General features: G+C 43.2%; 3 protein-coding genes across 3 annotated transcripts; all 3 read right to left on the reverse strand.

The window, feature by feature from the left end:
- Positions 1 to 4,802: 4,802 nt before the first annotated feature.
- On the reverse strand, positions 4,803 to 5,729 carry LOC129424551 (olfactory receptor 5AP2-like). Its single transcript, XM_055181258.2, has one exon. The coding sequence runs from the start codon at positions 5,727 to 5,729 to the stop codon at positions 4,803 to 4,805; it is 927 nt and encodes a 308-aa protein (XP_055037233.1).
- Positions 5,730 to 8,909: 3,180 nt separating this feature from the next.
- On the reverse strand, positions 8,910 to 9,848 carry LOC129423314 (olfactory receptor 6E1-like). Its single transcript, XM_055179560.2, has one exon. It carries the CDS (start codon positions 9,846 to 9,848, stop codon positions 8,910 to 8,912), a length of 939 nt encoding a protein of 312 aa, XP_055035535.1.
- Positions 9,849 to 20,338: 10,490 nt separating this feature from the next.
- On the reverse strand, positions 20,339 to 21,262 carry LOC129423179 (olfactory receptor 6E1-like). Its single transcript, XM_055179397.2, has one exon. The coding sequence runs from the start codon at positions 21,260 to 21,262 to the stop codon at positions 20,339 to 20,341; it is 924 nt and encodes a 307-aa protein (XP_055035372.2).
- Between the last annotated feature and the right edge of the window lie 784 nt (positions 21,263 to 22,046).

The following is a 22,046-nucleotide window of genomic DNA, read 5'->3' on the forward strand; positions in this document are numbered from 1 at the left end:
CGCAAAAAGAACCATGGAGACGGACGAGACAGGCGCGCGCTAATGCAGACCCGCCTCGGTTCAAATCTTATGAAAGAAACCCCTGGTCATATTTAAGCGACCACTTTCCACAGACGCGAAGCGAGTGTTTCATTTCTATGAAAGGTAGGATTCATGCTCTTAAGTACGAAATTGCACGACGCGTTTTTAATACCATGCGCATTATCTTCCGAGGTCTAGCAGCTTCGCGTCAAGTCAAACACAACTTCAAAACGTCCTAGAGAATGCCAGGTCATTAGACATTGCAGAGAGAGAGAGAGAGAGAGAGAGAGCAAGAGAGAGAGAGAGAGAGAGAGAGAGAAGGATAAAGGTCATCAGGTACCCAGGTCAGGGAAGTAAGAAGATAATAAACGTGTCAAATGTATATAGACATGGCACTCATCTCATTATGTGCTCATTTAAACTTTTACTCTGAGTAGATTTTTAGACAAGTAACTTAACTTTTACTTGAGTACAATATTTTAGTACTTTTTCCACCTCTGATTTGGAGAGATGGCTTTTGGTAGTTTGCATGCCAATTGCATGCTCACTTAAAACTTGTGACATCTTTGGCATTGTGCTGTGTGATAAAACGGCACATTTTAGAGAGGCCTTTTATTTTGACCAGCCTAAGGCACATCTGCGCAATAATCATGCTGGCTAATTTTGATATGTCACACCTGTGAGGTGGATGGATCATCTCAGCAATGTGCTCACTAACACAGATTTAGACAGATTTGTAAACAATATTTGAGAGTACACCTTTTGTGTACATTGAAAAATCTTTGAGTTCACTCTTTGAGCTTCGCCGGGAACAATTTACTTGGAGAAGCTACTAAAGCGCCAATGTAATGAGCATGCAGGTTTTTGCATCTGCCAGCGCAGCCCCGTTGTGCGAGTATTTAAAGAGAGGCAGGTGCAGTACCAAATCAGCTCTTTTCACTTCGAAAGCAAGAAGCCGGCTCTCTCTGCTCGTGGAATACACTGCGTACTGAGGTTGTTGAAAAATAGCACATCAGTAGAGTCTCAAGGAATTCCACCTCTTTACTGTGAGTTTTGAACTTGAGTTTGTGTGTGTGCGTTGCACTCCCCTGTGTGCTTCATTAATTCAGCAATGCTTTAAAGAGTGATTTCCTTAAAAGAGCAGAATTTGTGTCTTTTTAAAGGTGTATCGTGGCACAGCGAGTGTGTCTTTTTAAAGATGCCATTTTGTCTGTGCAGTTATGGATGTGGCAAATGTATGGGTCCCCGGGATAGCCATGACAAATGCCTGGTGGTCCAGAAATGCCAACTCTGGCTGCGTCTCACGGACATGAAGGGGGTCGACAAGAATCGTCTCCTGAATGCTCCGGTTTCCCAGACCAGCCATTTCTGCGACGCGGCAGAAAGTCCTCTGTTCTTGGCCGCCCAAGAGCAGACTGAGGCCATCATGTCACGTTGGAGCCTAGCTGCCCCCTCCTCTATGTAGGCACCTTGGCCTGCTCCTCCCCGAGGCGTTCTGCTACTGCCATTTTCGTTTCTCCATCCCGGCAGCTCCGAGGAACCCACCTTAAGCAGTTCGCCCTGCCAGCTCAACTCGAGGTGGAAAATACAAGTCTAAGCGGACCTGAGTCGGGCAACCTGGAGCTGTAGAGGATCATTCTTCGGCAGTGGTGAAGTCACTACTACCCCCGAAGGATGGCCGGGCGGGAAATCTTTGGTTTTCTTTAACTTCTGTTCCGCCGTCTTTTCAGCCGGCACCCACAAAAAACACACTAGGAGCGAATTCCACCTCCGTCTCCAGGTCTCCAGAGGAACATGGAAGCTACGAATGGGTGCAAAACCTTGGGTCCTCCCCTTCCTCTTTCGCCAGCGGGTGTGTTAGAATGGCCGGGACCTTTACAACGGAGTCTCTCCAGCTCAGCCACCCATCAGGGGATATTACACAACACTGCTGTCGGTGTGCTCAGAGAGAGCGCATTGGTGACCACCTCTGCTCTGCTTGCTGCGGGTACACCAATAGTGCTGTTAATCCCTCTCGTTTGGTCTCAGCGGGCTTGGAAAGAGCTTCCCAGCCCATAACGCTGGCTTTAACGTTATTCAATTTGCTCCGCACCCCCCAAATTTGCGGGCATTCTCTTCATTACAATAAGAGCTTGCCGATGTACTTTGTGCCGAGATTGCCGTCTCACTGGCGAAGGAAGCAATAAGGTCTGGGTTTTACAGCCCTTACTTCATTGTACCCAAGCAAAGTGGCGTGTTGTGACTGATCCCTGACCTGCGATTGCTAAATCAAGAACTTCACAAGTTGTCATTCAAAATACTGACCCACAAAAGCCTATTTCAATGTATTCGTCCACACGCTATTTCAGAGGCTTCTGGGGCATATAGCTGCAGCAGCGACTGTGACATTTCTCGTTTTGCTCCATATAAGACCACTTCAACGTTGGCTTCATGAGTCCTGAGAAGAGCGTGGCTCAGAGGTTTGCACCAGGTAACAATTACTCTGACTTGCCGTCTCACTTTCACTCCATGGTCAGATCCGTCATTCCTCAGAGGAGGGGTATCACTTATATAGGTCTCCAGGCATGCCATTGTGTGCACATATTCCTCCATCATGGGGTGGGAGGCCACGTACTATGGGCTTGCAGTCTGGACAGCACCTCAGATGCATTGGCATATAAATTGCCTCGGGTTGTTGTCTGTATATCTTGCTCTCATCTGTTTTAGCAACGAGCGCAGAGTCAAGAATGTAATTGTTTGTACCGACAACAATGCAACTAGTGTATTTTAATCACCAAGGCAGTTTACACTCTCGTCACCTATCACATCTCACCTGTTGCCTCCTCATCTGGAGTCAGAAGAACCTGAGGTCTCTTCATGCCATTCACATTCAACACAGCAGTAGACATGCTTTCACGAGCAGCGCATCCGCCGTGTGGCGACTCCAACCCAAGTAGGTTCAGCTGATTTGGAAACGTTTCGGCACAGGTAGATCTGTTTGCTTCTCCAGAGACAACCCATTGTCGCCTGTTTTATTCACTGACCGGAGAAACACTCAGTGTGGATGCACTGGTGCACAGCTGGCTGCGTATTGGTCCACCAGGAATTGGTTTCCAAAACTCACGCTTCTCGCTTTAGGACATCAGAGCAGCAGTTTTTCTGTTAGAGTGGTCAGCAGAAAGGGAAAGCTGTTACCAAGCAGAGGATGTCCCATTGGATTGTGGACACAATCGCCCTTGCTTACTAAACACAGGGCATTCCATGCCCCTTTAAGTTGAGAGCACATTCTACAAGAAGTGTAGCATCATCTTGGGCATTGACTTTCTTGATTCCTTGCTAACAGACATCTGTAGAGCTGCTGGCTGGGTGACACCTAACACGTTCACTAGATTCTACAGTGTTGTTCGTATCGAGCCAGTATCCTCTCTGGTTCTCTCCTTAAACCAGTAAGAACACCCAGAGTCAGCTTGTGTGTCCGCTTGCAGCTCCATTTTTGTGCTACATGAGTGAACCATTATGGAACTATTATGTTTTTTTGACTCTCCTCCATCGCCTCAATGGCCAATGTTGCGGAGGATTGGCTGTGAGCTTCTCATTAGTTGCATTCTCTGAAATCCTGTGTTAGGCTAGGCGTCCGCATTGCATCCCCACGAGGGTTCCTATGTGAGTTTTTTCCGTGGAGCTAATCTATCACGTTTTCCCTTATCAGAGCCCCTCTGCATCTCTCTCTAGTATGTGATATTGTTTAGAGAGTCCATATCTATAGACCTATTGGCTATTTAGCACCCCCTGGTGGTATAATTTCTTATGATTGGCTCTGCAGTGTTTCCTAGTTCCGCCCAGGCAGGATTTGCTTCCCAGTTCGCCTAGTTCACTATCGTGGGTTAAGGAATTAGTAGTGACTGGCCTTCTGCTGGAAGCCCAGGTTACGCCTCTTTGAAATAGAAGTCAGAAGGGCTTATGCAGGCAGTGGAAGGGTCTGCTTTAGTGGCGCTTTTGTAGGGATTCCTCTAAAATACTCGGTTGGAGGCGGCGCCGGCAGATGAAAATACCTGCATGTCAATTTCATTGGCGCTTTAGAAGCTTCTCGAAGCGAAGCGGTTCCCATTCATTGGTCACAAGGTAACCGATCCGTTCTCCTCCTTAAGGGAACGAGGGTTACATACGTAACAAAGATGTTATTTTTAACCCAGTGTTGGATCAAAAAGGAACAAAATCAGTTAAAATGTTTATATTTGATTCACTGCATATATATGTGGAACAAACTTAAGTACTGTCACTATACTATTCAAAACAGCCAGGAATTATCAGAAGATCTGGTATTTCATTTCAAATAAGAAACGTACAAAGAGCAGAGCTCTGGTTGATGTTTCTGTAAACTGACTTTCCAACTATAATTTAAATACAAATATATGGGATATTAGGATTTGCAACAAAAGATTAAAGCAGCATTTATTTCAACCTTTAATTCAACATTTATTTAACCCTTGTTCCTTCATTTGTTTACAGTGTTACATATTTACGATTCATTTTCAAGGATAGTTACTGTAGCACACTGTATAAGACTTTTTGCTGACTTAAATGTTTAAGTTTAATCAGACTGGTTTAACAATCCATTTTAACTTACATTGTCAGAGAAAAAATGTCTCTATGTGTCTCTGGGTCGGTACCAGTTTTTTAAAAAAGGGGTATGTTAAAATGACTTATAAAGTCAATTTGATTGTAAAGTCATTATTTACTTAAATAAGGGAGAAAAAAACTGTTTTACATTTCACAAATGAACACAGCAGGCTGAACATAACCTATTTTCTGATCCAATTATTGCACATTTTAAATATTCTCCGGCGAACCTCTTTAAGTTTTAAACCATAGATTACTGGATTGAATAGAGGTGGCACCATAATCATCTCTAAAGCCAAAAAGTGACGTAGACTCATTGGAACATCACTTGAACCATATCTGTTATAGATGGTATCAAATAAGATTGCAATAGTGAGATTTATCAGTGAGATCAAATGAGGAACACAGGTCTGCCAAAATTTCCTCCTGCACTCTAATGATGTTTTACATGCAATGATAAGTTTTATATAGGACACCATAATTACAACGACAAGTCCAAAATATAATGAGATAAAAACAAATCCATAAATGTTATTAGTAACAGTTGATTCACATGTGAGCTTAACCATTGACCAGTTGTCACAATACAATTTGTCTATGTAAAATTTACATGGAACCAACTTATTTGACAAGACAACTGCAATGGACATATTAACAAATGGCAAAATCCAGCATAAACTAAGTAATATACCACATGACTTTTTGTTCAGCTTTGAATGATAGTCCAATGGTCTGCATATGGCCACATGTCTGTCATACGCCATCACTGCTAATGTAGAAAATTCACACATTACATAGGTGTACACTACAAAAGCTTGCAAAGCACAAAAGTAAGAAGAGATCACATATGAATCCAGTAATAAATCATGCAGAAATTTAGGATAGAATGCTGCTGTTCCATATAAATCATTTATACACAGATTGCACAGAAAAATATACATTGGTTCATGAAGGGCTCTCTCCAAAACAATAACAACACTGAGCCAAATGTTAACAAACAATATCATAATATACAGAAATAAAATGCATGTGAAATATAAATGTCTGTATGATTTAGAGTCTCTTGGTTCCATCAGAGTGTAGGTTGCAAAATAGGTAAAATTTTCCATTGATTTAGATGTTATGCCACAAATTTAAATTGAAAAAATGCCATCGAAATACACCAGGTTAAAACAACTAATAATCGTTGTAATCCGTTGTCTAGCATGAAACCATAACCCACAACTACACGCCATTACCATTGCATTACCAGAACTCACATTCAATAAATGAAAGCACTAAGGATCTGATGCTTATATAAAGTCTTTTTACAAAGTGCAAAATCTCTGGGGTTCATTAGGCTTACTGTATGGGGATTCTGTGTGTTTTTCCATTGTGCTTTTCTTTAAAGGCATTCCATGCAGTTTGACGTTTTTGTCAAACAGCGACCCCTAGAGTCACTGGGGAAAACTTGCAACTGTCGTAATTTCGCACCCCCACTCTGTACGTACCAAGGATAGTGTTGGGCGTGAATATGCAGAGATGGACTCCGAAGATAATGACCAGGTAATGTTTCACAATTTCATACAAATATTAGGCTACTGCATGTCTACTAAACTACAGATGATAGTAATAGGATAATAAGAAGTTTATGCCAAGTGGCATATAATAATAAAGTAGCCTACCGCGTTTGCTGGCTTATTACGTTTTTACAAGATTGCTGCTTAATCACAAGTAAACAGTCTATAGTCTAACGTTATGTCTACTGTATAATTTCATTTGTTTTTTAATTGTAATGTAAACATTACAAAATGCATTGACAAAGTTAATTGTATACGTTGCATTATTTCATAACATTGGCCGTTATTCGTTGGCCATATATATCGAATTTAGACAAATGACTACGTACACATCACAACACTTGAGTTTAGATGGCAAAAAAAACATGTAAGAGAAACGAGTGTTTGTTAGCAAGTCTGCTAAATGCTCTTGATCGTAAGCTAGCTAGACCCATGTTGAAGTTATTTTACTGGTCTAATTATCAACACTGGATGAATGAACAGCATAGTAAAAAAATACACACTACAAGCAAGCGCAACCACATACAACATAGATCGCATACAAATTTACAAATAAGAGATTTACTTACTTGTCCATCAACAAGATCGCCAGATCCGCATCTCTCTTGCATCCAGTGCTGTCTATTAGCTCACGCCAACGAGTAAAAACCTGACCGAGTGGGACTCTTGTCCAGTTCCTAACTCGGTCAGATTCTCTTTTTCGCTTTCTACTCTCTTCTGAACGGGTTTTCTTAGCGGTTTCCCTCATCGAGCATCACGTCTCAAATGCGCGCGTGCAGTTGTTGTTATAGGCTTGTTTGACTTCATGCAGCGCTGCAGGAGCCGACAGCCGGATGACGTCACAGTGCCGCCTCGGATCATTCTCGCGGTACTTTTACATCATCCGACTGCCGGTTCTTGCAGCGCTGCACGAAGTTGAACAAGCCTAACGTGTGTGACGTCGTTGCCGTAAAGCAAGTCGTGATTCTCGCGAGATTTGTCAGGGGTGGTTCTCTCAAGCTTGCATTGGTGGTTTTGCTAGCGGCGTCCTCCCTGAGCTTCAACAATAGGATGATTCGCCATACTCCTCAACTTGGCCCATTTTTGTTCTCACCGTTGAAAATGGAAATGCCTATTTATACCTGACTGGAGGGGTTCTAGTGGGCCAATCACAGTGCTTGCAGTCCGCGTAGAACGGTCCCGCTGTTAAAATTTTTGAGAGGGGAGCGTCAGGCTACGCAGAACTATACGCACAGCCTACGGATAACCTACGGCGTAGACCTTACTCACAAAGATAACTTGCACTTTAAGGGGACATTTCCCCAGACTTTTTTAAGATGTCAAATAAATCGTTGGTGTCCCCAGAGTACATATGTGACGTTTTAGCTCAAAATATTATATAGATCGTTTATTATAGCATGTCAAAATAGTCTTTGTAGGTATGTGCCGTTTTGGGTGTGTCCTTTAAAATGCAAATGAGCTGATCTCATGATGGATAGTGCAGATTAAGGGGAGGTATTATTTCCTTCTGACATCACCAGGGGAGCCAAATTTCAATAACCTGTTTTTTCACATACTTGTGGATGATGGTTTACCAAAACTAAGTTACTGTGTTGATCTTATTTAGATTTTCTAGGTTGATAAAAGCAATGGGGACCCAATTATAGCACTTAAACTTTAAAAGAGTCAGATTTTTATGGTATGTCCCCTTAAGCAGTGATAAACAAGCCTGTAATAAGAACAAAAACGACTCATGCCAGTTTTGACTTTATTGATGCAAAACGCTAATTGTGAAAAACAGTGATTTACCAATGATATACATTTATATCTAGAGGATGTGCTCTTTTGTCGTATTTGGAGGAATTCACAAACAACCTAAATAATTGTATAAGTTGGAGGATAACTTGTCCTTGGCATAATAAACTGCTTAATTAATGGCTATGTCCAAAATAGCTTTGTTTGTAGTTGTGTCAGAAATCATAGCAGACATTATCGAGTGCACTTATTTAATTCCATGATAAAGGGTCGAGCTGTTGCTTATGTGAAATATGCACAAAAAATAGGGGGTCACCTCAAAAGATGGGTTTATTTTGGTGCGAAGTACGCCCTTACCTGAACCACAGCCGCTCTGTCCACAAAGTGAGCAAATGGCAATTTAAATCTTTTTTAGTACTAATTACAATATAGTTACAGTAATGTTAATGTGACATCAACAAAATGAACTTATTCATATGGACTAATTTAAAAACTGTCTGTGTTATGACTTGATAACATTTCTGTAACTCTTATGGTTGCTCACATATCAAATACTGTAAACATATGTACACTGTAATAAGTTTAAGTTTTTAAGTTTAATACATTTTAAATTACAATAAATTTAAACTTTCTTGAAGAGTGAAGAGTTTCTATACATAAAAATAAATTTCAAATAACTTAAGCTAATTCAACTTTATTTGTATAATTTATAACAACTCCTCACTAGTCAAGAAAGTGGAAATGAATTGTAAATTCAAGTTGATTAAAAAATTGATTTTAAAGTAAACTTTACACAAACTGCTCTCATGCAGAAACATGCTGCTCTGCCAATGTATCTGCCACTCCATTTTAATAAACAACTATTTTCAACACTAAATGTGCAAGGAAAATGTAAGTCACACAAGGATTATTTCCACAGTATTTTTTTCAGTCATGTTTATACTATAAGTATAACTGCAGTTTTTAAGTATATTACTCATTTCATTTCATTGCATTTCATTGCTTATAAAGCCAAATTGTCATAAAAAATTTTGTGGGGAAAACTCTTCTGCGCACTGTTTTAATATTTAATCCATAGATTAGAGGATTAACAACAGGAGGAACTATAACCAGTTCTAAAGCCAAAAAATGCCGCAGACTCTCTGGAATATCATTAGCACCGTATCTGCTATACATGACATCAAAAAGAAAAGCAAAGGTGAAATTTATCAGTGATATTATATGTGGTAAACAGGTTTGCCAGAATTTTCTTCTACTTTCTAAAGATGCTTTACATGCAGCAATGAGTTTAACATAGGATAGTACAACAATAAAAGCACAACCTAAAAATATAACAGCAACCACGTAGCCATAAACATTATTAACAAAAGATGATATACAAGATAGTTTTACAATTGACCAGTTATCACAATACAATTTGTCAATGTGATATTTACAAAATGTCCTTAAATTCGATAACATGGCTGCTGGAATCACACAGCAGTTTGGTACAATCCAAGACAAGAGAGTTAATTTCAGACAAGTGCTTTTAGTTAATTTTATATGATAGTCTAAAGGTCTGCATATGGCTACATATCTATCATATGACATGACTGTTAATATTGTGAACTCAGAGAGTAAAGAGCTGTAGATCACAATTGATTGCAGAGCACACATGTAAGAAGAGATCACATATGAATCCAATATTAAATCAGACAACATTTTAGGGTAAAATCCTGAAGCTCCATAAACCCCATTTATACACAGATGAGCCAAGAATATGTACATTGGTTCATGAAGTGAATTCTCCGTTATAATGACAGAAACAAGTCGAAAATTAATTGATAATATAAGCAAATAAAGGAAAAGGAAACAAGTAAAATAAATGTGTCTAAATGAGTTTGAATCTTTGGGCACCATGAGAGTGAACATCAGAGGATGAGACGTATTATCCATCAAGGTAGCAAACTGCACCACAAACAACATTAATAAAGATTTGGTAAAATAATGAAATGCATTGTTATGCTATCTGTTCCTTTGGTGTCAGACAGTCAAGGTCAGAGCAGGAAAACCAGAAAGAAGACCAGACACACAAATCTAGTGCTGGATGTGTGGTCAAACAGAAAGCTTGCTTTTATTTGCTTTATATTTTCCGTCTTGGGGTTAATTATGATAACACTTTAGGTCAATAGTCTATTTTTGAACTTTGTAACTTCTTGTCAACTACTGTACCAGTCATTAGAGTATAGACTGCATGCTTAAAGGGATAGTTCATATTATTGCATAAGCAGAAAAAAATCATACATAGATACGTGATAATAATTGCTTTAATAATAAGCGTTCGAAACGCATTATTCAGAATGAACTATTTATAAAAAAGCTTATAAATTGAATGTGTTTCTAAGCCTTGCAAATGTTAACATTCAATGGATTTTAAACAATTTGAGCTCAAGAGGATACTAAAGGGAACTGCTTTCTGTGTGCACAAATAAAGTTTATAAATCAGATGTGTGTCAGTAAATGCAGGGTGCGATTTGTGAAAAAAAAATATTTTCATAATTTATGCTCTGGCATGAGAGTCGGACGCTCTAACAAGAAGGCTAAATGCCGTGAGCTCTAATCTCTGTCGCTAGAGCACTTCTTGAGGTTGGGAAGTGAGGTTTACTTTTACTGCTCTCACTGACTAGTTGGTCTACATTACTTAAACTTAATAAAACAATTACAGAACCTGAAGTGTACATGCCAAAATGCATTCTTTCTTTATGCTTTGCACCAGACATGCAAAAAAAACTTGTTTATAATCATAATATTTAATATAAAAAATGCAATGCACAACGTGCTCTTAATATAACTAAATAGGCTATGCCTATCTAAGACAAGACGTCACACTCTAAAAAAAGTTTTTTTTTGGTGCTATGAAGCACCTATGAAGAACCATCCGGGGATGATATAGCACCACTATAGCACCAGATATGGTTCTATATAGTACAATATGGTTCTACACAGGTGCTACATGGTTCTCTATGGCAGTGGTTCTCAAACTGGGGTCCGGGGCCCCCAGGGGGGCCGCGAGATGGTGGCAGGGGCGCCCCAGTTTTATGACATTTTATAAAATACATTAATTTATCATGAATTCTGTGAAATTAAACCAAAAAAAAAAAAAAACAAGGCAGCACTACTTTGAATAATTTAATGTTTTGTTTAATTAAAATGTGAAGTTTTAGAACTGTTTTTGTCATAAATTTTCTTTGGGGGGGCCGCAAAGGAATGCACCGTACACATAGGGGGCCGCACGCTGAAAAAGTTTGAGAACCACTGCTCTATGGCACTTAAAATGGTTCCCCTATGATTACGAGTCAGTGAACTATTTTAGAGCTATTTAGCACTGTTTGGTTTTAAAGTGCAGACTAAGAAAATAGTCTGTTTGATGACTTTTGACCTCTTTTTTTGCTTTCCTATTCCTAACCTAACCCTAACCCATCCAGCAAGTTCCCCTCAATTAGCGATAGTAGTTTCTTTTTTCTCATTATCCATGGTTATATTTCTTGGATTTGTTTTTTGACGTTCCTGTAAAATACGATGATATGCTGTTTTTTGCGCTTGGCGACATTTGGAAAATCTGGCCAATTTTTTGGGTCTGGTCACAGCTGTGTACCCTGCTTTAGTCTATGGTCACAGCAGCCACAACTACTAGAGGAAGATCAATACCAGAGCCGGCCCTAGACCTTTGGAGGCCCCTTTGACCATTTTAAGTAAGGCCTAAAGAAAAGCAATGACTACCTTATAACTACTGTATTATATCTACTATGTTATTTTAAAAAAAATTGTCTATTAAATTTTGTTTTAATTATTCTATGTATACTGTATGTTAATTATCTTTTTTACGCTGCTGGTCCTGCTGAAAGGTAGGTTACACTCTTATGAGTGTGGGGCACCTGCAACAGCTGTAACAGATATCCTAAGTTGTTGTCGTTTGCCCCCCATGTTTCATTGTCTTCACCTGTTGTATGTATATAGATCATCAGTCTATATCTCAGCCACCAATCAACTGGCTCCTGATTACACCCTAGCTCACCCTCATGTCGTCAATGCAGCGTCGGATGAACTGGGGCATCAACATCTCCCAGCTCTCTTGGTGAAGGTCCGACTTCGCATTAGTTCTCTGACCCATTAGCTACACCTCGTGTCAAGACTCCTTCACCTCCATCGTGGCCTGCCCCCCTACCTTCTCCACCAGGCTTCCTCATCCCTCCTGCTCCGCCTTGATTGGTCATCGTCATGTCCTCCCCTCTGGACTACACTCCTTCGGCTACACCTCGCCACTCCGTCCTGCCGGCTCTGTTGGGCTCTTTCCTGCCTCTGTCTCCGCCTTGGTCTTCGGGCACTCTGGCTTCGCTGCGGGCTTCCGGATCCCCGCCTCAGTCACCAGTTCCATCTGCCCTGCCCTGGCCCTCCGTCACCCCGGCTTCCCCTGGGCTCTCTGTCTGCTTGGCTCCGCCCTAGTCACCTACTACATGGCTGTCATCACCGTCACTCTTCTCCAGGGTGTCAAGTCCCATATCTCCACCATGGCTTCTCCCTTCGGCAACTCCACCCTGGAGCTTCCTTTTGACTGATCTCTAACCATCCATCAGGCTTCTTCCTTCTTCGGGCTCCTCTCCCACCGTCGTCACCACCCCATTTCTATTGACTTTTTTCATTATTGTTGACTCCCCCCTCCCTCCACTTGGATGTTGTTTATGTTATGGCGTGGGACGCGCCTAGGGAGAGTATTGTAATAAATATTCTAAGTTGTATTTGTTTGCCCTCCATGTTTCATTGTCTTCACCTGTTGTATGTAATAACGTCTCGGTTACGTATGTAACCCTCGTTCCCTGAAGGAAGGGAATGGAGACGTCACGTCGTGACCGACGAATTGGCAACCGCTTCGCGGGTGACCTATCTACTTCGAGAAACTATGAAAATGCCAATGAACTTGGCATGCAGGTATTTGCATAATGCCGGCGCCGCCCCGCCAGGTGCGTATATAAGCCGCAGGTGCATAATACCAAATCAGCTATATTATTGCTGAGAAGCCGAGCAACAGTGCCCAGCCTGAAAACAGCAATGGAACAGTAAACTGTGGCTACGGGTTGTGACGTCTCCGTTTCCTTCCTTTAGGGAACGAGGGTTACATACGTAACCGAGACGTTCCCTTTTAGTCGGTCACTACGACGTCACGTCGTGACCGCGAATTGGGAATCCCTACCAAAACGCCACTGCAGCTGAACACTTCCAGTGCCTGCAAAAGCCCTCCGCCCTCCACATAAGGGGCGGAACCTAAGGCGAAATGCAGAAGGCCGGTCACCACCTGTTCCTTAACCCACGATAGTGAACCAGCGAACTGAGGAAGTGTCTAAACTGAGTGGAGCTAGAACACTGCGGAAGCCATCCCCTAAGAAGGTTAAACGGATGGCATAAAAATATGAGACAACTGACAGGTTGCTCAAAGAAGTCTCTGAACAATACATGGTATGCAGAGAGATGCAGAGCAGGCTCTGCTAAGGAAAACGTGGAGGATTAGAACCACGGACTATACAAACAAATGAACCCCACGTAGGGGACAAATGTGGGCGCCTAGCCTACACAGGTTTACAGAGAATACATCAGTGATAGGCTGACAGCGGATGCTCCGCAACATCGGCTATCATGGCGGTGGAGAAGAGCAAAAACTGTTTTTTTGACGTTTTTGCCTCAACGGCCTTCCATAATGGTGCAAATGTGCAGCACCAAAATAGAGGCTCCAAGCCGACACACGAGCCGACCCTCTGTGTTCTTAAGTAGTTAACAGAAAGAACCCGAGTGTATACCGGCTCGACACGAACACTATAGAATCTTGTGAACGTATTAGGTGTCGCCACGCCTGCAGCTCTACAAATATCTGTTAGCGAGGAACCGCGAGCCAGTGCCCAAGATGATGCCACACTGTGCGTAGAGTGAGCACGCAAATTAAATGGACAAGGCACGTCTTGCTTTTGATATGCAAGGGCTATAGTATCCACAATCCAATGGGACATCCTCTGCTTGGTGACCACTGTAACAAACAAAGAGCTGGTCTGAGGTCCTAAAGCTTTGCGTCCTGTCTATATACACACGTAGTGCATGAACAGGGCACAACAAAGCCATGGCTGGGTCTGTCTCCTCCAAAGGCAGCACTTGCAGGTTCACCACTTGATCTCTGAAAGGTATGGTGGGAACTTTGGGCACGAAGCTGGGCCGGGGTCTCAGTGTTACGCTGGATGCAGCTGGCCCGAACTGAAGGCACGAATCATCGACCGAAAATGCATGAATATCCCCTATCCTCTTAACAGAAGCCAAAGCAAGGAGAGTTAACGTCTTCAAAGTAAGAAATGTAACACTCACACTATGCAGAGGCTCAAATCGGGCTTCCTGGAGTGATTTCAGCACCAAGAACAGGTCCCAAGGAGGAATAGAGGGAGGACGCGAAGGATTCAGCCTTCGAGCACCTCTGAGAAATCTAATGACCAGGTCGTGCTGACTCACTGTCCTACCGTTTACGGGTGAATGGTGAGCTGATATCGCAGCGATATCAACCTTAATAGTGGGTGGTGACAGCCTATTCTCCAAACGATGTTGGAGATACAAAAGCACAACACTAATCGGGCATTCTCGGGGGTTCTCATGTTGGAAAAAACACAAGTTGACAAACAGGTTCCATTTAAGCGCGTAAGCTGTAAGATGGCGCTCGCGCAGCAGCAATAGTGTTAGATACCTCTTGCTGTAAATCACTCAAATCCTCCATGCTCCGTCCAGAGACCGCACATGGAGGTTCCACAGTTAGGGGCGCGGGTGCCATAATGTGCCCTCTTGTTGAGAAAGAAGGTCCTCCTCAGGGGAATCTTCCAAGGAGGGGCTGTCGCGAGGAGAGAGAGTTCTGGAAACCAACTCCTGGTTCTCCAATAAGGTGCCACCAACAGCACGCTCTCCCCGTCCTCCCGGATCTTGCATAGGGTTTGCGCAATGAGGCTCACCGGAGGGAACGCGTATTTGCGCATGTTTCGCGGCCAGCTGTGTGCCAATGCATCCACGCCGAGCGAGCCGTCAGCTAGTGAATAGAAAAGGCGACAAAGAGTCGTCTCTGGGGAAGCAAACAGATCTATCTGCGCTTTGCCGAAACGTCTCCAAATCTGCTGAACCGCTATGGGGTGGAGCCGCCATTCGCCGGGACGCTCAGCCCGAGAGAGCTTATCCGCCTCTACATTGAGCGTGCCCCGGAATGTAAATGGCACGAAGAGACCTCAAATTCTTCTGGCTCCAAGTGAGGAGGTGACGGGCGAGATGCGACAGGTGACGCGAGCGTAAACCGCCTTGACGTTTGATGTACGCCACGGTCGCAGTGTTGTATGTGCGAACTAATACATCTTTGCCCCGTAACTCGTTGCTGAAACGGACGAGCGCAAGATATACAGCCCACATTTCTCGCCAATTTATGTGCCAATGCAGCTGGGGTGCCGTCCAGACCCCCGAAGCTGCAAGCCCATCGTACGTGGCCCCCCACCCCGTGTCCGAAGCATCTGTGCACACTATCGCATGCCTGGAGACCTGTCTCAGAGGCACACCGGCTCGGAGAAACGCATGGTCTGACCACGGAGTGAAAGTGCGACGACACGCAGGTGTAATAATAACATAGTGAATGCCGCGCAACCACGCTTTCCTCGGGACTCGATCGTGAAGCCAATGCTGAAGTGGTCGCATATGAAGCAGCCCTAGCGGTGTCACAGCCGAAGCTGCTGCTATATGCCCCAGAAGCTTCTGAAATAGTTTCAGCGGGACCACGCTCTTGCTCTTGAATGTATTCAGACAAGTCAGAATCGACTGTACACACGCTTCTGTTAGACGAGCTGTCAAATCGACCGAGTCCAGTTCCATCCCGAGAACAGAGATTCTCTGCACGGGGCAAAGCTTGCTCTTTTCCCAGTTGACCCGAAGACCCAAACGAGCGAGGTGTTTTAAAGTTAAATCTCTGTGATCGCACAGCGTCTGACGTGATTGAGCTATTATAAGTCAATCGTCTAGATACGCGAGAATGCGCACACTTGCTCTCTCAGGGGTTTTATAAATCCCTCCACTACTTTGGTGAATACATGGGGTAAGAGAGAGAGCCTGAATGGGAGGACTTTAAACTGGTATGCTCACCCCTCGAACGCAAAGCGGAGAAACGGCCTGTGCCGGGGGAGAATCGATACATGAAAGTACGCGTCCTTCAGGTCGATGGATGCAAACCAATCGTTTGGACGAATGCATGGAAATATGCGCTTGGGCGTCAGCATCTTGAACGACATTCTGTGAAGTGCACGGTTCAACGAACGCAGGTCCAGGATCGGTCGCAAGCCGCCACTTTTCTTGGGTACAATAAAGTAAGGGCTGTAAAACCCCGACCTCATCTCAGCTGGAGGGACCGGCTTGATCGCGTCCTTCGCCAATAGGACAGCGATCTCCGCACGGAGGACGTGCGCATCGGCAGCTCTCATTGCAGTAAAATGAACGCGGGAGAATTTTGGGGGACGCCGGGCAAATTGGATCGCATAGCCGAGACGAATCGTGCGTAAAAGCCAACGCGACGGGCTGGGAAGCTGTTCCCATGCCCCCAGATACCGTGCGAGAGGGACTAAAGGCACGATCAGTGTACCCGCGGCGGGCGCAATGGAGGTGATCGCCAGTGTGTGCGTAATGGCCGCACCGACAGCAGTGTTGTGTATGGTAACACTCACCTGAGTCCGCTGCTGGGTGGGTGAGTAAGGGAGGCTCTGCTGAAGACACCTCACGCCACTCGATGCACCCTCTGGCGAAGGAGGAGGAAGACGATGGGTTATGAGCCCGTAATTGTCTCCTACCGCTTGAGAAGTTGGAGAGCGCGGTGGGGTTATGAGCCCGTGTGTTGCTCTCGTACTCCTCTGATGAGTCGGAGAACAAGGGGGGGTTATGAGCCCGCTCGTGCCTCCGGCACTCATCTGAAGACCTAGAGATGAAAGTGGAATTCGCTCTTTCTGTGTCTGTGTGGGTGCCAACTGAAAAGTCAGCGGGACATGAAAAATTAAACACAGGATTCCCCAACCGGCCCTCCTCCGGTGGGGGGAGTGGTGCCTTCACCATCTCCCGAAGAGCGATCCCCTCCATCTCTAGGTCGCCCGTCTCAGGGCCACTTCGACCTTCTTTTTCCACCCTTCAGAGCGGGCTGAGCGGGCGGGGCGAGCTGCTGACGACCGGTTCCTCGCTTCTTAGAAGAGCCCCGGGGAGGAACGGAGGCGGCCGCCGCAGGACGCCCTCGGCGAGGAGCAGGCTGCCCTCGGCGAGGAGCAGGCTGAGGCGCCGATGTGGACGGGGCAGGCGCAGGACGCTTCCGACGTGGCATGATCTGAGCGATGGCCTCAGTCTGCTTCTTGGCCGCAGAGAATTGCTGCGCAAACTCCTCGACCGTCTCGCCAAACAGGCCGGTCTGGGAAACTGGAGCATTCAGGAGCCGTGTCTTATCAGCATCCTTCATGTCCGCCAGACACAGCCAGAGATGGCATTCCTGGACTACCAGGGTAGACCTGGTACTCCGCCGAGTCGTGACCTCCTACGTGCAGGTCTCTCAGAGCCTTAGCCTGGTGAACCTGCAGCAATGCCATGGCATGCAGGGCTGAAGCTGCCTTCCCACAAGCTTTGTAAGCAGCACCGGACAGCGCCGAAGACTGCTTACAAGCCCGTGAGGGGAAAGTAGGCTGGTCCCGCCAGGAGGAAGCGACACCGGCCGGACACAACTGCATCTCGACCGGCCGCTCCACTGACGGGATACCACCCCCTGGCATCTCCACCCTTGAGAGAGGTGAGAGGTGAAGGCTGAAACGGCCGGTTCCGGGCGGAAAACTGGGTTTTCCACAAACGCGTCAGCTCTTCATGCACCTCGGGGAAGAAGGGCACCGGGGGCGAGGACTGAGAAGCCCTGGCACCCCCGAAGTACCAATCACCAATCAGCTGCTGGACGAACCTGCAGACCGATCCAGCACCGTTATACGGAGATCATCCTTCGCAAGCCTGGTGGCTGCGCTCTTAGCAGCACCAGGCTCGGAAGGCGGGGGCCGTTGCCGGAGGAACGACACCCGCCTCCGCAAATCCACCATAGTCATGCCCTCGCAGACGGAGCATGAACTATCACGCAACGCTGCCTCTGCGTGCTGGAGCCCCAGACACGAAAGACAACGCTCGTGGCCATCCCGGGGGCGATGAACACACCGCATCCAGAAACGGAGCACGGACGGAAATCCAACTTTAAAAAGACGACCCCGACCGTGACACGAACGAGTGTCTGTCTTTAAAAAGACACAAAGCTCAGACGTGCTGCTCTTTTAGGGAAATCACTCTTTGTGCAAGCTGGTGAAACACACAGGGAGAGGCAACGCACTCACTCGAACTCAAGTCCTAAATTAAAGAGACAGAGAGAGAGAGAGAAAGGGTGGAGAAAACACTGCAAACCTCCGCTGAGGTGTCTTTGCCCAACCAACTTCAGCAAGCTGAGATTTTTCTTTTCCTCCAAAAGAACAGGGATCTACGAAGATCAGTTTTAACAGCTTCTCGTGAGCAGATGTCTGCCGGCTTCGAAGCAATAAAAGCTGATTTGGTATTATGCACCTGCGGCTTATATACGCACCTGGCGGGGCGGCGCAGGCATTATGCAAATACCTGCATGCCAAGTTCATTGGCGTTTTCATAGTTTCTCAAAGTAGATAGGTCACCCGCGAAGCGGTTCCCAATTCGTCGGTCACGACGTGACGTCGTAGTGACCGACTGAAAGGGAACCATCATCATTAGTATCTCCACCAGTGTTCACCTGTGTATTTAAAACCCTGCTTTAGTTCAGTCCTTGTTCGGTTCCCGTTAAAGTTATCTTGTGTTTGCTGTGTACTCATTTCCTTCATTTAAGATTCGTGTTTATTTGTATCCTCTTGTCATCCTCTTCATTGTGTTCAGAGGAAAACCTGATAGTAGCGATGAGAGATAGATAGAATAAAGGTCTTATGGTGCATTCACACCAGCCGCGGTAGAGGCGGCAAAAACGCGCTGTTTGCACATAGTTGGACACTTGAACATTTGAGTTTACTCGCTTCATTCTGAAATTCTAGTTATTCGAGACATTCACGCGGAAATTCGCATTATTCTTATAATAATAATGTATTTTTGATTATACAAATCAATTACAACCTAACTATAGTAATTGTATTTACTAGCTGCTGACCTGACATCAGCATAGGGAATCTATATGGCTAATTTATAAGACATGTGGCTAATGTGTCGTACCTTGCTAATTTGTTAATTTTATGTCTTTTTATGCCTACAGTAGAATTAGTCAAAAAGGTTGTATGATTTTTATATAAGTTCGATCAACTGGCCATGATGACATGTGCAACAAATGCATATAGGGTGTTCCAAATATAGATTTGCATCATTAAGTTCGGATGCTCTTTTTAAAATATTTTGGGTGGGTCAACCACTGGCACAGCTTCAAAGATTAAACTTATCAAATCCTAACAGAGGTTCATCATGTCACTGAAACACACCAATGGCTGTGCTGTTATCAGTATTAAACATCGTTAGTTGTGTCCGAAATCATAGTGGACATTATCGGGAGCCCTTATTCAATACCATGATACTGTACAGGGCCGACCCGTCACATAAGTAACATAGGCAAAAAAAGAGAGAGGTTTTATTTTGGTGAGAAGTATGGCCTTACCTAAACAGTGTGTGCAGCTGTATCCATAAAGTGAGCAAAGTCCAATATAGTTACAATAATATTAATGTGACATCAACAAAATAAACTTATTTGACAATGTGTCATATATAATTAAAAACTGTTAGTGTTATAACTTTGATAAAATTTATCTTACTCTTATGGTTGCCCGCATAGCATTCACTGTTTAAATAACTTTTATAAATTTGAAATTACAATCAATTTTTAACTTTCTTGACCTGTAAGGATTTGCTAAACATTGAACAAAAAGTGGAAATAACTTTTTTTTGTTCAAGTATACTTTTAATGTAATTTTTAAAAACTATTAAATTTTGTTTAATAAATGTGAGTATAACAGTACAAAATGTGCAATATGCAATGGAGCTTATAATCATTGATGTCACACAAGGATTATTTCCACAGTATTATTTTCAGTCATGTGTTTAATATATTATAAGACAGTGGCCATGCTGTCACTTGAATTGGGAAAAGACAGCCAGAAGGGTCTTATCTTGTTATCAGGTTTTTAACATAATAAATCTAGGCATATGTAACAAGCACTAGAAAAGTGATTATCATAATGTACTAGGCCAAATGAAGTGCATTGTTGTTATAATAATTGTATAGTTTTGACAGTATATCACAAAGTTTATATACACTTCTTGCATTTCAATGCATATCACTTATTGTCATATTTTTTCATGGGGAAAACTCTTATGCGCACTGCCTTAACTTTTAATCCATAGATTAGAGGATTAGCAACAGGAGGAACTATAATCAGTTCTAAAGCCAAAAAATGCCGTAAACTCTCTGGAATATCATTAGCACCGTATCTGCTATACATGACATCAAAAAGAAAAGCAAAGGTGAAATTGATCAGTGATATTATATGTGGTAAACAGGTTTGCCAGAATTTTCTTCTATTTTCTAAAGATGCTTTACATGCAGCAATGAGTTTAACATAGGACAGTACAACAATAAATGAACAGCTTACAAACATAACACCAATAATGTAGCCATAAACATTATTAACAAAAGATGATATACAAGATAGTTTAACAACTGACCAGTTATCACAATATAATTTGTCAATGTGATATTTACAAAAAGTCCTTAAATTCGCTAACAGGGCTGCTGGAATTCCACAGCAGTTTGGTACAATCCAGGAAAACAGAATTAATTTCACACAGGTGCTTTTAGTTAATTTTGAATGATAGTCTAAAGGTCTGCATATGGCTACATATCTATCATATGACATGACTGTTAATATTGTGAACTCAGAGAGTAAAGAGCTGTAGATCACAAAGGTTTGCAGAGCACACATGTGAGAGGAGATCACATATGAATCCAATATTAAATCAGACAACATTTTAGGGTAAAATCCTGAGGCTCCATAAACCCCATTTATACACAGATGAGCCAAGAATATGTACATTGGTTCATGAAGTGAATTCTCCGTTATAATGACAAAAACAAGTCGAAAATTAATTGACAATATAAGCAAATAGAGGAAAAGAAAGCAAGTAAAATATATGTGCCTAAATGAGTTTGAATCTTTGGGCACCATAAGAGTGAACATCAGAGGATAAGACTTGTTCTCCATCAAGGTAGCAGTGGTGACTCAATCAGATAAAATAATAATATCCTGCAATATAAACTGCACCAAAGACAACACTAATGAAAATTGGTTAAAATAGTGAAATGCATTGTTATGCAATCTGTTCCTTTGGTGTCAGACAGTCAAGGTCAGAGCAGGAAAACAAGAAAGAAGACCAGACACACAAATCCAGATGTGGATGTGTGAGCAACCAGAAAGCTTGCTTTTATTTGCTTCATATTTTCCATTGGGACATCAGGAGCATTATAAAATATCTTGGGATTAATTACTGTAACACCTAATTCCGAACCTTTGTAACTTCTATTTTTTATTCTGTTGAACATAAAACAAGATATTTTGATAAATGATTATAGACGGTTTCAGCAGTAACAACATAAACAAGCGGCTGTCGCGGTACGCACGTAACTTCCGGTAAACTCCGCCAACAAAGTTCTTTAAACGTAGTTTATTTATATAACAAGCAAAACAACAACACATAGATTACCTATAGGAAAACAAAACATTTTTTATTTTCGACGAGGCTTTTGTTCAAGAGATCAGTTTAGCAACTAGTCAGACCATTAAAAAACCGAAACCGGAAGTAAGGTTCGGATCCAGACGTGTATCACATGCATCCGATGAAACCGTCTATAAGTGCACAGTTGACGGTACCCATTGACCGTCAACTGTGTGCTTACTATTATTTACCAAATATCTTCTTTTGCCTTTGGGGTAAATTATTCCTTTAATATCTGCCAAGAGACACTCTAATGACTATAAGTAACTTTGA

This window comes from Misgurnus anguillicaudatus, chromosome 9 (genome assembly GCF_027580225.2).
Source record: "Misgurnus anguillicaudatus chromosome 9, ASM2758022v2, whole genome shotgun sequence".
In the NCBI taxonomy this organism is placed as follows: Eukaryota; Metazoa; Chordata; class Actinopteri; order Cypriniformes; family Cobitidae; genus Misgurnus; species Misgurnus anguillicaudatus.

Excerpts from the sequence above, each read along its gene's own strand:
- LOC129423314 (XM_055179560.2), bottom strand. The coding sequence starts at position 9,848 with ATGGATAATACGTCTCATCCTCTGATGTTCACTCTCATGGTGCCCAAA.
- LOC129424551 (XM_055181258.2), bottom strand. The coding sequence starts at position 5,729 with ATGGAAAATTTTACCTATTTTGCAACCTACACTCTGATGGAACCAAGA.
- LOC129423179 (XM_055179397.2), bottom strand. The coding sequence starts at position 21,262 with ATGGAGAACAAGTCTTATCCTCTGATGTTCACTCTTATGGTGCCCAAA.